The sequence below is a fragment of the Schistocerca cancellata genome, chromosome 10 (assembly GCF_023864275.1).
Source record: "Schistocerca cancellata isolate TAMUIC-IGC-003103 chromosome 10, iqSchCanc2.1, whole genome shotgun sequence".
Lineage (NCBI taxonomy): Eukaryota > Metazoa > Arthropoda > Insecta > Orthoptera > Acrididae > Schistocerca > Schistocerca cancellata.
The window spans coordinates 121,253,605-121,271,000 of record NC_064635.1 but is presented as its reverse complement, the minus strand read 5'-3'; the positions used below and the strand labels follow the sequence as shown (position 1 = coordinate 121,271,000).

Here is a 17,396-nt window from a genome sequence, read left to right as displayed (position 1 = left end):
TAATAACAAAGTACTAAGCATCAACTACATTATAGATCAAACTTACATTCATCCTACATCTTGTTATATATATTTTCTGCATTATGGGGCTGTGGTTGTATGACTTTTTTCATACATTCTGCAGTCATTCATTAATGTCGCCAGTTCTCATCTATGTTTATAAACCTTAATGTATCAGCCTCATCACATGAGAGACATCCTCTTACAGAAGTTAATATTGTGGTTACTAGTAATTGCAAATCCATTTGATGTTCTATATTTCATTTTTGGAACCAGGATAAAAAATAAGCAGGCTACTTAACCATACCATGAGAATGTACTTAATTCGTCAGACAATGAATTGCAGGTTACTGTATATTCTGTGATCTGTCAAAGGCATTTAACTATGTGATTCACAATATTCTTTCAAGTTAATAAGAATATTATGGTGAACTGGAGACAGGAGACGAAGGTTGTTGATAGGAATGAGTCTTGTATTAACCTATTAGTCAGCATCCAAATGGGAACTAATAGCATGTGGTGTCACACGTGATTTATCTTAGGGTATTTACTTTTTCTAGTACATATTAGTGAGCTTTTATTAGTAACATTACTAGATACCAAGATTGCTCTGTTTGCAGGTGGTATAAAGTTTGCAATAAGTGACAAATCAAATATAGTTATAGAAGGAGTAGTTAATGATGAATCTATTTCCCTGGTATTCTTCTGTGAACTGCTATCTACCACTTTCTAAGTCATCATCTCATTTCATATCCCTACAATTTGTTACTCAAAGTTATTTGTATGGGTTGATTAACTGCGAGTCATTGATATTATACTCACAGCATACTACTTTTTCATTTTGTTTAGTGCACAATTTTACATTTCGGAACATTAAATGGAAATAGCCAACTTTTGCACCAGTGAATCAAGACCTAGCTGAATATTTGTACAGCTTCTTCTTAGTCAGTACTTCATTATAGATAACTGCATCATCTGCAAACAGTCTGATGTTACAATTAGTATTGCCTGCAAGGTCATTAATATGCATCATGAACAGCAAGGGTCCCAACACACTTTCCTAGGGCACAACCAAAGTTACTTCTACATCTGTCGAGGACTGTCCATCTGAGATAACTTGCAACTTACCCAAAAATCAAGATAGGTTTCACCCAGTTGATGTTTTCAGAATCCATGCTGGTGGACATGGAGGAGATCATTCTGTTCAAGATACCTCATTAAATTTGAGCTTAGGATATGTTCTAAGACGTCATAACAACTGGATTTCTAGGATATTGGACACTAGTTTTGTGAATTACTTCTGCTACCCTTCTTGTAAATGGGTGTGACCTGTGATTTCTTCTGGCTAGTCGGCGGGGTTTCTTGTTTGAAGGATCTGTGGGACATTGTACACAGACAGGAAAAAAATCGAAACACCAAGAAGGAGTTTTGCAACATAGCGAAAGTTATCAGGCATGTTTCTACATCTTAAAAATGATGTCTATTCAGATTTTGCACCAGTCACATAAGAATGCAATTGACGCAAATTGGGTTTGCTGTAAATACCGGCTGTAACTGTTGTGAGCATTAGTTACCATTGAGACTGGACGTAGTGAGTTGACGTTTGTGAAGAATGTCTTTAAGGTGACAAATACGCCTTTATCGACAACTCACTGAGATTGAACGAGTTCATGCTACAGGGATATGAGAAGCTGGATGTTCCTTCTGAAATATTGCAGAAAGACTTAGTAGGAATGTAGCCACTGTACGTGATTGCTCGTAGCAGTGATCATGGGAATGTACAGTCACAAGGATATCGTGCTCCAGATGGCCGCTTGGTACTACTCAGAGGGAAGACCACCGTGCTCAATGTATGGCTCTGGTGTAATGTACTGCATCTGCAGCAGCAATTTGAGCAGCAATTGGCACCACAGCGATACAACAAAGTGTGACAGATCAGTTACTTCAAGGGCAGCTCCAAGCCAAATTCCCTGTAACCTGCATCCCATTGACCCCAAACCACTGTCAGTTGCAACATAATTGATGTCAAGTTAGAGCTCTTGGAGGACAGTGTAGAGGTGTGTCATGTTTTCCAATGAAAGCTGGTTCTGTCTCTGTGCCAGTGATGGCAGCGTGTTGATTAGAAGGAGGTCAATTGAGGGCCTGCAGCCAACCTGTCTGCTTGCTAGACACACTGGACCTACACCTGGAGTTATGGTCTGTGATGTGATTTTCTATGACAGCAGGAGCACTCTCACGGTTATCCCACGTATCCTGACAGCAGATTTGTATGTCAGTCTGGTGATTCAACTTGCTGTTCTGCTATTCATGAAGAACATTCCAAGAGGTGTTTTCCAGCATTCTAACACTTGCCCACATACCACTGTCGTAACCCAACAGGGCTACAGAGTTTCAACTTGAAGCCTTGGCCTGCTGAATCACCAGGTCTGTCTACATTTAGCACATGAGGGACAGCCAGAATTAATCATCACAGTAAGACTCAGTTTTTACAGTTTCTAACTCACAATTCAACAAGAACTGATATTTTGATCAGGCAGAATGGGCATATTATAAGCGAGACAGAACAGTTCAAGTTCCTAGGTGTTTGGATAGATAGTAAGCTGTTGTGGAAAGCCCATGTTCAGGATCTTGTTCAGAAACTAAATGCTGCTTTATTTACCATTAGAACAGTATCTGAAATAAGTGACAGTTCAACACAAGAAGTAGTCTACTTCGCATATTTTCATACGCTTATGTCATATGGTATTATTTTTTGGGGTAATTCTTCTGATTCAAAAAGGGTATTTTTGGCTCAAAAACAGGCTGTTCAAGTTATATGTGGTGTAAGTTCGAGAACCTCTTGTTTTTTATTTTATTTATTTATTTATTTCGAGTCAAAAACATTACAACAATATTTACAATATATACAATATAACAAATCAGGTCAAATCATAAAAGAACAAACTAAACGGTATTAGCCCAAAATTGTGCAACGGCAGCAGCATTGTCTGAAACATCAACAAGCTCTTGTGTGGAACATGATACAGGACATCTAGGACAGTTAATTAAATGTTTGGTTGTCTGTTCTTCTCCGCAGTCACACAAGGTGGAAGATTCCTTCATGAAGCCCCATTTAAACAGATTGTCCTTAGTTCGTCCGACGCCACTCCTGAGCCGATTTAGAGACTTCCACACTGTCCAGACTTGATTTCCACCAGGAGGAAGGGTCTCAGAAGGAGTCATCCAATCATTACTGTCAGATTTTGCTGTCCACTGAGATAGTCTGGCTGCTCCAGTCCGACCGGTGAGGGGTGTAGTAGTTCTCATGAAGCTCCTCCTAGATTTGAGTCTACTAATTGGTGGCTGGTATCCATGTAGCAGGTGATCGGTGTTATGATCTGCTTTATGTCTCTCAAGTTTGGCTGCGACTTCACGCCTTATGTCTGGAGGAGCAATACCTGCTAGTTTATGGAGTTTATCAATAGGTGTAGCTTTGAGGCATCCCGTTACTGTCCTGCAGGTTTCGTTCAGGGCCACATCAACCTGCTTTGCATGAGATGACTTGTACCATACAGGACATGCGTATTCAGCTGCGGAATAGCACAAGGCCAAGGCTGATGTTCTTAGTAGTTTGGGATCTGCACCCCAAACGCTGCCAGTGAGCTTCCGCAGGATGTTGTTACGAGCAGCAACTTTCTGCTTAGTGTTAGTGCAGTGTTTTCTGTAGGTCAACGTTCGATCTAAGGTGACACCCAGATATTTGGGGTAGAAACAATGTTCAAGCTCTTGATCTTCCCAAACCACTGTAAGTTTTCTATAGGCCTCTCGATTGCGTAGGTGGAAAGCACAAACTTGAGTTTTAGCAGGGTTCGGTCTTAAGTTATTGACTCTGTAGTACTCAGATAGGTCCTTGAGAGCAACAGTAAGCTGGTTTTCTACTGTGTCAAAATCTCTGGCTTGTGTGACTAAGGCAAGATCATCTGCATAGATGAAACTCTTTGTAAGAGAAGGTTGAGGCTGGTCATTTGTAAATATGTTGAACAATATGGGGGAAAGGACACTACCCTGAGGCAAGCCATTCCTTTGACTTCTCCATCTACTCTTTCTTCCTTGGAACTCCACATAGAATCGCCGGTTTTCCAAAAGTGTCTGCACAGTTCTGGTGAAATTAATGTCTCTAGTGATGTAGTAGACTTTGTGCAATAATTGTCGATGTTGAATGGTGTCATATGCTGCTGTGAGATCCACGAAGACAGCCCCGGAAATGTATCCTTTTTCATATCCCTCTTCAATATGTTCAGTCAGATTAAGGACTTGTGCTGTACAATTCTTTCCAGGTCGGAAACCTGCTTGTTGAGGTATGAGTTGTTTTTCAACAATGGGAGTGAGTCTATTTAGCAACATTCTTTCATAGATTTTATACAAATGGCAAAGGAGCGAAATCGGTCGGTAGTTCTTGGGATCAGCTGCACCCTTTCCAGGTTTTAGTAAGGGAATAACTTTAGTTTTCCTCCAGATGGCAGGGATCTGTTTCCGCTTCAGACAACCATTATAGAATTGCAGAAGCCATCTTTCCGTGATGGGACCAAAATGTTTAATTTGCTCAATCATTAGGTCGTCTAGACCAGGCGCTTTACCATTTTTGCATTTCTGAATTGCGGTTCTGAGTTCTTGTAAGATGAAGTCATTTGATAGATGGTTGTTTTCACGTTCAGGTTCTCTTTTGAGTTTTGTTCTATCTTTAGAACAATTGACCCTTCCATTCTGAACTAGATGATGAGCAATTTGATCTGGTGCAATGTTTGCATGGCCATGATTGTGGACAGGGTCGTTGTTCAGGCGTCGCAGCAACTGCCAGGCTTTCTGACTGCTTTTAGACATATCAAGGTTCTCGAGTAACTCTATCCATCGTTCTTTTTTGGATTTGGCTAAGGCTGAGGATAAATTTTGGCCAGCAGTTAAGGTTTCAATGCTGTAAGGATTATCATTGAAAAGTTGGATATAGTTATGTAGATGCTTCACGGATTCTTCTGTCAAGCCAGGTATGTAGTTAACTCGACAGCCTCTGGGAGTTGAGAGTCTTGAGCATCTTTTCACGGCTTCTACAAACTCATCATAGTTGGAAACTGAGGGTTCTATGCGTGAAACTTCTGAGTCAAGGAGGTCAGCAAACTTCTGCCAGTCTGCTTTCTTGAAATTGTATCGCCTTCGGAATGATGTGATTCTAGGAGTAATGGCTGCAAACACTTGGCAGCCTATGGGGCGGTGTTGAGTATTTGGTATCGGATTTAGAACAGTTTTTCTGCATTGGTGAGCTATGTTCTCGCTAACAAAAATTAAGTCGGGGTTATACCCACGTTTCCAACGCCCACTGTTAAAAGATGGTGGGAGTTTATTATCATGGACAAGATTAAGATGGTTGGTATCAGCCCAAGTCAAAACTGCTTCACCATTACTGTCGTCCTCAACATAACCCCAAACACTGCTATGACTATTGAAATCTCCAACAATAAAGTGAGCTTGTTGATTGGTGTAGTTGTCTGTAGGTGAAAATTGGAAATCTGCTCCTGGGGGTTTGTAAATTGACGACACAATACAACCATTCAGTTCTACAGACAGTATTTCAATATTGTTGAATTCTGTAAGTGAGGTAGAGAGAACAGCTATATCGTTCCTCACAAAGATAGCACTGCCATATTGTCTATGGGGTCGCTCAACTGCCAGTTTCATCCCAAGGATTTTTGGTCTTCTCATGGTGTCATCTCGATGGGTTTCTTGTATACATAAAATATCACACCTAGGTTCCTTGGCAATATGTTGCAGGAGTTCTTCTTTGGCAACAGACAATCCTTCTATGTTGATTGATACGATCACAAGGTGAGGTCTTGATAAAGACCTTTGGTTTCCATTCATAGTGAAACCTATAATGCAATGCTTTTGGAATGCTGACGTTCAGTTCAGTACTGGAGAATCTAGTCCAGTACCTATGCAGGGGCACCACGTGCAGGAGTCAGCTTCACCCCCAGAACCTCCCAGACTATTGAATAGGGGAGAACCTCTTGTTGACCCCTATTCAATAGTCTGGGAATTCTGACATTGCCCTCAGAGTATATATATTTTCTTTAATGTCATTTGTTGTTAGGAATATTAGCTTATTCCCAAGAATTGGCAGCTTTCACTCAGTTAATACTAGGCAGAAATCAAATCTGCATATGGAATGCACTTCCTTGATTCTTGTGCAGAAAGGAGTGCACTATTCTGCTGCATCCATTTTCAATAAGCTACCACAAGAACTCAAAAATCTTAGCAGTAGCCCAAATGCTTTTAAGTCTAAACTGAAGAGTTTCCTCATGGCTCATTGCTTCTATTCTGTCAAGGAGCTCCTGGAAGAGCTGAAAAATTAAGCAAATTCCAGTGTTACATTGTTGATTTTCTTTATTTAAATGTACGAATTGTCGCCTGAATACGTTTCTTGTATTTCATCATACCTGTTACTACTCTCATGTTATAATTTCATGTATTGACTCATTCCATGACCATGGAGACTTCTCCTTAATTTGGTCCCATGGAACAATAAATAAATAAATAAAATAAAATAAATTGAACGACCGAGAGGGACAGGCATGGAACTCCATTCCATAAACTGACATCCAGCACCTCCACAACCCAATGCATGCATGTAGGCATGCTTGCGTTCAGCATTCTGACAGTTACAGTGGTACAATCTCTTATCATGTTTACATTAACCTGTGATCTTGCAATGTTGATCATTTAAATATGTTACCTAGACAAATTTATTCCCAGAATTTCATTACTCGACTCAGGGGACACCGCCTTAACGTAGCACTGTCTGTGCGGGTGAGGAGGTTTGCGCGGTCTGGATCCAGAGGGCTATGCCGGTGGTAGTGTAGCTACCGGCAGGGTCACCCATGCCGAACAGGCCAAAGGAGAGGAGCCAGACCAAGTGTGTCCCTCAACAACCTAACAAAAACTTGCCTCCTATCCTTTTCCTATCCCTAGCCCATCCTTTTTCTTTTCTTTCCTATTTATCCCCACTTAACCGGTGCTGGCAGTTAAACCACATATAGGGGTGTGGAGGAAAGGCCAAGCCCATATGCTGAACATCTGGCACATCGTCAGTGCCTGGGCGATAAGGTGCCAGCCCCACCAAGGCAATTGGAAACGCTGGGCCAATCACGTGCCCTTAAATAACCTGATTACTGAAACTGAGAGAAGGCTACATTAATTATTTTTTGGTGCTGTGTTCCATCAATGTAGTTGAAAAGAGGGTTTGCAAAGAATGATGGGATAAGTTATTATGCAAATGTTACAAATATCTACTGTGACGTCATTTGCAGTACATTGTGTCACATTTTGAGATGAAATAAAAGGAACAGTTAGCAGTTATTTTCAAATACACATTGTGATAAGTGAATTTTGCTTCTAAGTATCTGCCATCATGTTTCTATCAGCTGCCATTTTCATTCTGGGCACAGAAGTCTAGTGAATGATTCCTGTGTGCAAAAGGAGTCTAGGATTCCAATTCAATACATGTACTCATGTCATTGATCATTTGATTTGTTCTTTTATAGCTTTTATCCTTTAATGGTTTTATCATCATTTCAATGTAGTTGACAGACTACATTTTTAATAAATACCATACTTTAAGGAGTCCAATCTGGACCTGCCACCACAAAGAATTACTGAAGGCAAAGGAACAGCAATGTCACTCTCAAGCTATTAATTCCTTTCCAAATAATCTTTATTTTACCTAATGTTTATTGCATCTAATATGGAGTCCACTTTTCAAGATTTGGCTCATTTTATATTTTGTTATTTACCTCTTTAACAAGATGCCCTTCCTGATGCCACAGTTGTCAAGGTAACCTGAGGAAGGGAAGTCATGTCCCCCAACTCTCTGTGAATCATGTAGACTTTTTTCTGAGTACCGCCATATTTTAACTGTTTGTGTACTGTTTTCTCTGAGGTGGAATTTGGTGATCAGCCCAGCATTTTCTCAAATAAGCATGGGAGATTTCCTGTAACCCACATTCAAGTTGATCAGTGTAGCAGCTCACCGTTGTTAATCCACTACACGAATTCAACCTGAATCTGGCTCACCTTCCTGTGTCACCAGCTAGCATGGTGCACCAGACTCTTCTCTCAATATCCTACCGAGTGAGGTGGCGCAGTTGTTAGCACACTGGACTCACATTCGGGAGGGCAATGGTTCAAACCCACATCCGGCTATCCTGATTTAGTTTTTCCGTTATTTCCCTAAATTGCCTCAGGCAAATGTTGGGATGGCTCTTTTGAAAGGGCATGTCTGACTTCCCTCCCCATCCTTCCCTCATCCGGTGGGTCAGATGACCTTCGTGATACAACACCAACATTTTCATGAACAGTTTTTGAGAATAATAGAATTTTAGTTATGTCCAGTTACTGATAGTAATTATTTTGCAAATCTTTCAATAATTATTGAAAATCAATGTGTATGTGATATACTTTAGATTTTATTATATAAAATCTGAGTAGAACTTCAATAATGTAACAGAATTACAGGATCTTTCACATGTAAACATAATAATTAAATTTGACTTTGAAAATTGACAGTTATTACTGCAACAGCGTGAACTGTCAGTTAATACAGGAAATGCTATTCTACTCATTAAGTATGTAGGAAGAAAATTATCAAACATGTATTTTATGTTTGTGAAAAGTAAATGAAACAAATCATATTTTATAAATGAATAAATATACAATTGCAAGCAAAGTCTAAAAATACTTTGTAGCTACTCATGTGTCAATTAGATTAAATTGCCAGCTAGTGTTATGTAATGGAGAACTGACTAGAGGGATCATACTGTATACTAAAATGGTGGATTGTTCTTCAGTAAAATGGATGTGATACAATGTACTCTTTCATTATAAGTTGGAGAAGAACCCTGCTGCACTAGGAACTTTACTACATACTTATTATCAAGATCACAAAACACACTGAAATGTTTTCTCTTTCACAGCCTCTGTGCCACACAAAATTATTTTATGCTCCAAAGAAGAGGGGGACTATTTGCACAAAACTAAATTATAAGAATGAAAGTAAGATCCAAACAGTAAAGTCAGCATACAGAACACTCAATTGTGGAGTTCCCCAAGGAAGTATACTTGGACCATTCTTGTTTATAGTATATATTAATGATGTAACACAGCCACAAAACTTCAAACTAGTGAACTATGCTGATGATATATCTTTTATTAGCTGGGGCTGTACAGAGCGGGCAGCATTCCAAAGCAACAAAGAGAACTTTGAAATGATCTAACAGTGAATAAGCTTACACTGAATAAGGACAAGACTGTAGTAATAAAGTTCTTACTACATTTTAATAATACTCATACTCAATCACTTTCTACAGTTGAAACATCTGACAAACATAAGTTTTTAGGCATATTGATTGATGAACATCTCACTTAGAAAGAGCATATCGGCTCCACCTGTAAAATGGTCTCTAGTAATATTTACTTACTAAAATGTCTTGCAAATATAATAGCTCCCCTTGTCCTTAAACAAGTGTATTATTGGTTAATACACTCACATCTGCAATATGGGATCGAGGTCTGGGGTGGGGCACCCACTGTCTATATGGATCGCATTTTCAGGCTTCAAAAGAGAGCAGTTAGGATAATTGCTAATATAAGCAAACACCAGTCCTGTAGGGACTATTTCAAAAATTATAAATTACTGACTGTGTGCTCATTGTATGTATTTAAGACCATAATGTTTGCAAAAGAGAATGAGGAAAATAGTGTAAAGAACAGTGACACCCATAATTACAATACTCGAGCCAAAAGTGACTGTCATAGGAGACGGTCTAACAAGAAAGCTACAGACGACAGTCCATATGTAACAGGGAGACAATTCTATAATAAGTTGCCAAAAAATATAAAGCAACTCCAAGGCAATCTTTTCAAGGGCAAATTGAAAAATTTGTTAATAGAAAGATGTTTATACTCATTAAAAGAATTCTGAGCTGCAGTACTGCTAGTTTATTCTTTTCCATACTGCAGTATATTAGTGGTGGTATTGTTATAATTGGCTAATTTGATCTATATAATCATTGTATATATGGAGTGATATATAATGTGCTAATGTGTTTATAACATTATTGCATGGAATGATATACAATGTGCTACTTGATGTATATATTCATTCTTGGAATGACATGATATTGATATAATTGTACAAAAAATGATGATGTCCAAGACTGTAAAGTTAACATGGACAAATAAACATTATTATTATTATGACAGCTGTCTCTAAATTAGTTGTGTATTGGTATATGTCATACACATTTAAAATATTGTAAATGAAATAATGGTGTTTAGTTACTCAAATCTCTCTTTCAGATGTCTGCTGCCAATATGGGATGGCAGAACCATACCCACAGATGAGCTTATTAAGGGTTCTGATAATGCTGCAATCAGCGTAAATGACATAGACAATTTTAGGCTGATGTTGTGTCATGGAGTTGTGCAGAGTGGCCTTGTTGTAAGTAAAAATATACTCAGAATAACAAATCAAATCTCAAGCTCTTGTACCTATAAAATTGTTCAACTGTTGGGGGAGAGGAGGGGGGGGGGGGGGAGAGGGGGGAGACAGACAGACAGAAACTAGAGAAAGACAATGAGTGGGAGTGTAGCTAAAATAGGAGCAGGATAGTCACTTCGTGGGAGACACAAGAAAGTGAAATAATGTGTGGTATAACAGTTAGATTCTATTTTTATAGTCTCAACAATGATACTGAGGGAACCTATAGGTCAATAAAAATCAGGAAATAAATCACAGGTTCCTGAATGAAGCAAAAGATAAAATGACAGAATTGGGTGCTGTATCTTATTATTGCTTCAGTTTCCCCATTGACTTTTACCTAATCAGTGGTTTTTAGTGCTTTCATCTACTCTCTCCTGTTGTTGTATTTGAATCTTTTCTTTCTATCAGGAAGAAACTGTTCTTAATTTCCAGAAATTTTAGACTGAAAGATAGTTTTCTTTTTTGGTATGCTTGTCAAATGCACCCATGGTGCAAATAGTCTTTGTTCCTGGTGAGCAGCTATGGCTTTTTATTGTCACATAGTGCCTTTCCATTTATTTAACTCTCATGTTTTGTATTATTATTTGCCTGTATTTTATTAGACACAGAACTGGTAAATATTTTCTTAGTTTTGCTCATTTCTTGCTTCCATTTGACATGAAGTACTGGGTGATCAAAAAGTCAGTATAAATTTGAAAACTTAATAAACCACGGAATAATGTAGATAGAGAGGTAAAAATTTACACACATGCTTGGAATGACATGGGGTTTTCTCAGAACAAAAAGAAACAAAGTTCACAAAATGTCCAATGCATGGTGCTGGATAGCAAAACGTCAGTGACTGTGCATGATACTCATGTATAAAAGGAGCTGTAATGAGAGAGAGAATCAGATGCGCCAGCAGTCGCAGCATGTTGACGTTACCTGAAAAGGCGCTTTTAGTGAAGCTATGTTATCCGAATGGGGAATGTGCTAGTTCAGCGTTACGATCCTATCGCCATAGGAAGGGGATTCAAACGAGTAAAGGTCCATTGGAAAAATGCAGCTGTGGCGAGAGTGATTTCGAAGTTCGAAGCCACGGGTTGTTTAGACGATAGACCCTGTAGTGGCAGATCGAGCACAAGGCGTAATGCTGCTGAGACAGATCAGGAAGAATGGAGACTGTAGCTGGGTCACCTATGCATGGGAAGGTCAGTGCTTGTGCAGTTGCACGTCGCACTGGCATTCCATACACTACTGTTTGTTTGGCACTTAGGTGTACCCTCTGATGCTATCCATACAAAATCCATCGGTGATTTAGTGAAGCGCAGGGCATTTGCGGTGTGCGCGTTTCAAAAGATGGTGGAAGATGACGATTGGTTGAGTAACGTATTGTGGACCGACGAAGCTCATTTCACACTCCGAGGGTCTGCCAATGCCCACAACTGCAGAATTTGGGCTACCAAAAATCCTAGAACTGTTGTGGAAACTCCACTGCATGACGAGAAAGTCACAGTGTGGGTTGGATTTACCACATCTACCGTTATCGGGCTTTTTTCTTCGAGGAAATGCATGATTCTGGTTTTGTAACTGCTATCGTGACGGGTGAGAGGTACGCCGATATGTTACAGAATCACATCATCCCCAGCCTCGCTGATAAACACCTGCTGGAACGTACGATGTTTATGCAGGATGGTGCTCAACCCCATATTGCTAATATTGCTAGGTGCGTGAAAGATCTCTTGCGTGCATCGTTTGGTGATGATCGTGTGCTTAGCTGCCACTTTCGACATGCCTGGCCTCCCAGGTCCCCAGACTTCAGTCCGTGCAATTATTGGCTTTGGGGTTACCTGAAGTCGCAAGTGTATCGTGATCGACCGACATCTCTAGGGATGCTGAAAGATAACATCCGATGCCAATGCCTCACCATAACTCTGGACATGCTTTACAGTGCTGTTCACAACATTATTCCTCAACTACAGCTATTGTGGAGGAATGATGGTAGACATATTGAGCATTTCCAGTAAATAACATCATCTTTTCTTTGTCTTACTTTGTTATGCTAATTATTGTTATTCTGATGAGATGAAGCGCCATCTGTTGGACATTTTTTGAACTTTTGTAATTTTTTGGTTCTAATAAAACCCCATCTCATTACAAGCATGTGTGTCAATTTGTATCTCTCTATCTACATTATTCCATGATTTATTCAGTTTTCAAATTTATACTGACTTTTTGATCACCCAGTACATGAGCATCACCACTACTAGGACTTCCCCTTGAAGAACTTGGCTGTCCTGTTGGCAGAGTATATTTTATTGTGAAAATATGTGATCCTGTATGTTTTCTCATTAAAATATATTCAGCATTCATAATCCTAGATACAATTAACACAGCATTGTGATTGTTTTCATAAGACAAGTGCTGTATAACATCACCACATGCCAGTGTTGGAAGCCACAATGCCAGAGATAAAACTGAAATTCTACACACTGGTGCCAGTATGTAATGGTCCTGGATTCCAGTCAGTCATCACTATTTCAGTCCAATATCCCAAAAACTTCACACAGCCTCTGGCAGATTCATATTTATGAAAGTATTACAATCAGCATGAAACATAACATTGCTGTTTAGTTTATTTAAAATTTAGCTTTTCTATTTTTACAATAATTTTACATTAATATTTACTCTGCACATTGCCTGATTCATCATATTTCCTTGAAAATGCATATTTTTTTATTACAGTCTTCAAAAAGACTGCTGAAAATTCAAATATGATATATTGGTTCTCATTTTCTGAAATGTCATAAATTATTCTGTTAATATCGGGCTTCAGTAATCATCCACATGCATAAAATGATTTAATAATCCATGAAATTTACAATGAATTTTGATTTTATATAAAAGTCACAATTTATGTTCAGTTTTAGAATTTATATTATGTAAACAACAGAGTGGCCAAACTTGCATAATTTAATTAGGTGTTATTAATTTCACAAATTACAAAATCTAACTATAAAATGAAGCAAAATCCTTTAAACCGCAGTCATAAGTGTCCTTTATCTACTCAACACCATACAACAATGACTAAATCCGAAAAATACAAACTATAAATCTAAATGCATGTATCAGATGCTACTCTAATTATTTGTGTCATAAAACCAGGTTGGGGTAGTTACAGTTCAACATGTAGCATTTCCAACATACTTTTTTTTCGTGTTTCAGCCATCCTTGAAGGAAGATGTGATTGCATTAGCATTGACATTCTTGGAGCAGATATGCATATACCCGTCATCTTTAACCAGAATGGCTGTGCGGACAGTGACAAAATTTTTAACAGTGTACAAAGATCCGTGTGTGCAGAACCACTCATCACTAGTGAAGAATAAAATAAATGACTTTGCAAAACTGGCAGCACAGGTCTGGGCAGCCCCCGCACATTCTCCGAGGGACAATGCAGAACTCTTGGTAGCTGCAATACGAGCAGGTGTGGCTTTCTCCATCTCTGGATTTTGTACCTGTTTATTTATAAGTTAACATATGGTAATAAACCCTCAACTACATTGTCACAAAAATGAAATAGCACTCTGGTAGCCTAGACTGAGGCCAGGATCCCCTCCATCCGTGCAGCTGCTCGCACACCTGTGACCTCCCCCACACGTCTCCCCTTCCTCTGTTGCATCTCTGCCTCCCAGCACACTCCTGCACGTCATTGTGCACTGAACTGCAGGTGCTCCTGCCATATTCCTGTCCCGTGCACCCGCTCCACTCCCTCTAGCCGTCACCTGCCTCCTTCGACCCTCCCACTTGCCCCCTGCCTCCGGCCTACCTTCGCCCGCTCCACCTGGCCTGACCCCTCACACCAGATGGGCAACAGAGCTGCATTGTCAGCACTGTGTGGTCAGCTGGGACAGTGTATCCATACAGACGTGTGTCGTGTATGTGTGTACGTCCTCAGTTTTAATTATGTAGCGACTCAGTGCCTCCGCTGTTCAGTTACCTTCACTCCTTAAATTATATTTTTAATTACATTATAGTAACTACCGTATTTACTTGAATCTAAGCCGCACTTTTTTTCCGATTTTTGCTATCCAAAAAACCGCCTGCAGCTTAGAATCCAGTGCAAAGTAAGCGGAAGTTCTGGAAAATGTTGGTAGGTGCCGCCACAACTGACTTCTCCCGTCGAATATATGTAGCGCTACACAGGCATGCTTTGCAGGCACAAAGATAAATACTGCCGCCAAAACCTCTGTGTCAGTAAATAAATTAAAAGAAAAGATAGAAGAATGTAAACATTATGCCATGTATTCTTTCGTGTTTGCTGCTATCTCATTTAAATCCTGTCTGCCTAATAAACTACGAAACTAGAATGAGACAACAGCAAACGCGGAAGAATATACATATCATATCATGTTTATATTTGTATTATTCTTATGCTGAATAGTGATACAGTTAGAAATGAAGCACGGAAACTGACTATATTTTTAAATCTAATATGACTAATTTCTGTGCAGAATGTAATGCACTAAAGAGGCATCTGCAAAGATTTTCAAATGGAGAAAAATTTTCGCTAAGCTCTTGTTCAGAACATCTTCTATCATATGCAGTCTATTATTTGGTTCTTCTTGATCATTATCAAAGAAAGCAGCAGTATAAGTAATAACAAATAGCAGTCTCTAGCCATTGTTTCACTAATGAGACAATTCCTCTCTTTTTTTATTGTAAGCGGTGGTAGCGCGCACAAAAGCAAGCCATGTCACGAGTGGCAACAGGTCGTAAACACTCATTATCAGAATGCGACAAACAATGCATGACACAGTACAATTATGCATTTTCAGCTTAGAGTGATGTAAACACCTATAACAAAGAGAACTGCACTTATCAGATCAAAGCAAAATAAGCAATCTATTGAAACCAGACGAAGCACGTTAAAAAGGAAGGGTACCCGTATAAATACAGACGGAGCGCCTGACGCATAGCAATGGCTACCTGGTAAAACTGAACTGCTGAGCTTATGACTCAAACCAAACTACTGTACCTGTATCTTCATCCAATCGACCTAAATTGTGTCTCATGTTACAATGGACCAACTTTGTTTTGATTTGGAGGTGCGGTCTAAAACTTCCCTCTCCCCTTGAATTTTGAGTCTCAAATTTCATGTGCAGCTTAGATTCAGGAATATTTTTTTTTCCTTGATTTCTAGTCTCATTTTTCAGGTGCGGCGTAGATCTGAGTGTGGCTTTGATTCGAGTAAATACAGTATGGTCCTGCTTAAAATGATCCATAACACAAGCTATATTATATAATGTATTAGACTTCCCATTTAAAATTATTTGAAAGCATATAATCATGGCTGTATGCATATGTAACAAAAAATTTAAAGCAGGTAAATGGGTTTAAATCTTCCCTCTTACACTCTCTTTCTCAGTTTGACAGTTTGTTAAACTGCATCAAACCAGTGAAAAATGAACTCCAATGTGTCATTACTAATTTTCTTATTTGTTCAAAGTAGTTGTATTTTGTGCTGATGTACTTGTGTACATCACCACATTTACTTCCTTCATTTTGTTGTGACACAAAACATGTGATTAATTTAAAAAGCTATAAAGAATATATTGTCATGGTGCACAAATATGTCACGACATTAACCTTAATGGTTAATGTTATGACATGGGTGTGCAATCATACAAACTTTATTTGTTGTAACGTTTTGGCCATATGAGGGTGTATACCCCCTGGGACAACCGCGAAAAACCCAGGAATTTTTTCATCCAGGAGAAAACTGCAAAAAACCTGGGAATTTTTCAGATTTCTGGGAATGTTTCATTAATTTAGATTTCAGTTAAATTTTTGTGATGTTGACTAGTAGGAACAGATATTCAAACAAAGAATATTACTATATCCCACTACTGCAGAATAATACTGCAGCAATAAAAAATAAACGAGAGATAAATACCAAAATAAAACTTGAGCTGCAAAGGAAATGCACCATTTACAACAACACGACACCATGCACACACAAATGTCTACCAACAGCAAAATGTGCCAAAGGCCTTATGATAAAGACTATGCAATACTTCGTAACAACAAACTGCTTCACAACTGTTTACATTAGGTTTATTTGAGCAGCTGTCAGCAGGTTCTTGCACATGTGCAGTTTAGTTGCATATGAGCAGTACTTCCTCCCCCTTCTGGCTACTTAAAGCCAGCTGCTAGCCAGAAAAATTTTTCTGGTGTACACAGGCTGCCAGATACGTGCCTGCTCATAGCAGTTGAAGGCTGAGAAATGTTATTGGTTAAAGTTTTCTGATTTTATTTCCATGTTTTTAGTGGTCAAACAATAATCACCTAGCAGAACAATGAAGTTATCTTTGTCAGTTTGCTATGGAAATTTGGCTTTTTTAATCTTTTCCACTGAGGTAGTCAATTTATTTGAAATGAATCATTTCATTCCACAGTATAGGCTAGTTCCAACTGTTCACTGAATTTCTGTTGCAAGTTTTCATCTTCTGGCACACTTGGTATTTTGCTGTAATAAAGAACCAAACATGAGATAGTACAGTTCTGGTACTCCAAGAAAATTTACATCTAAAACACCACACTGAAAAGCTTAATAACAGGTTGGAGCCTACTTCATTCTGACTCTGGACTTATGAATATGCGCTTCAAGCAGAATTATACATTTTAGTATGGTTTATGAAATTCTGGTGCTCTTGGAGTATCCTCTGTGTCCTGTTTTTTTATGACATAATTTAAGATATGTTAATGCTTTATACCTATGAACATATGGGCTTCCTATGCCACCATAGCTGCACAAGCCCAGTAATACTTGTTTTCAGGTGCTCTCTGG

At 38.9% G+C, this 17,396-nt stretch overlaps 1 protein-coding gene across 1 annotated transcript in view; it reads left to right on the top strand.

Moving 5' to 3' along the window:
• The window catches only part of LOC126106344 (uncharacterized), a 261,730-nt gene that overhangs the window by 14,075 nt on the left and 230,259 nt on the right, over positions 1-17,396 (top strand). Inside the window, exons 4-5 of the mRNA XM_049912595.1 lie at positions 10,384-10,525; positions 13,772-14,033. Of these exons, the coding sequence (XP_049768552.1) occupies positions 10,384-10,525; positions 13,772-14,033 (404 nt within the window). The remainder of the gene's footprint in view (positions 1-10,383; positions 10,526-13,771; positions 14,034-17,396) is intronic.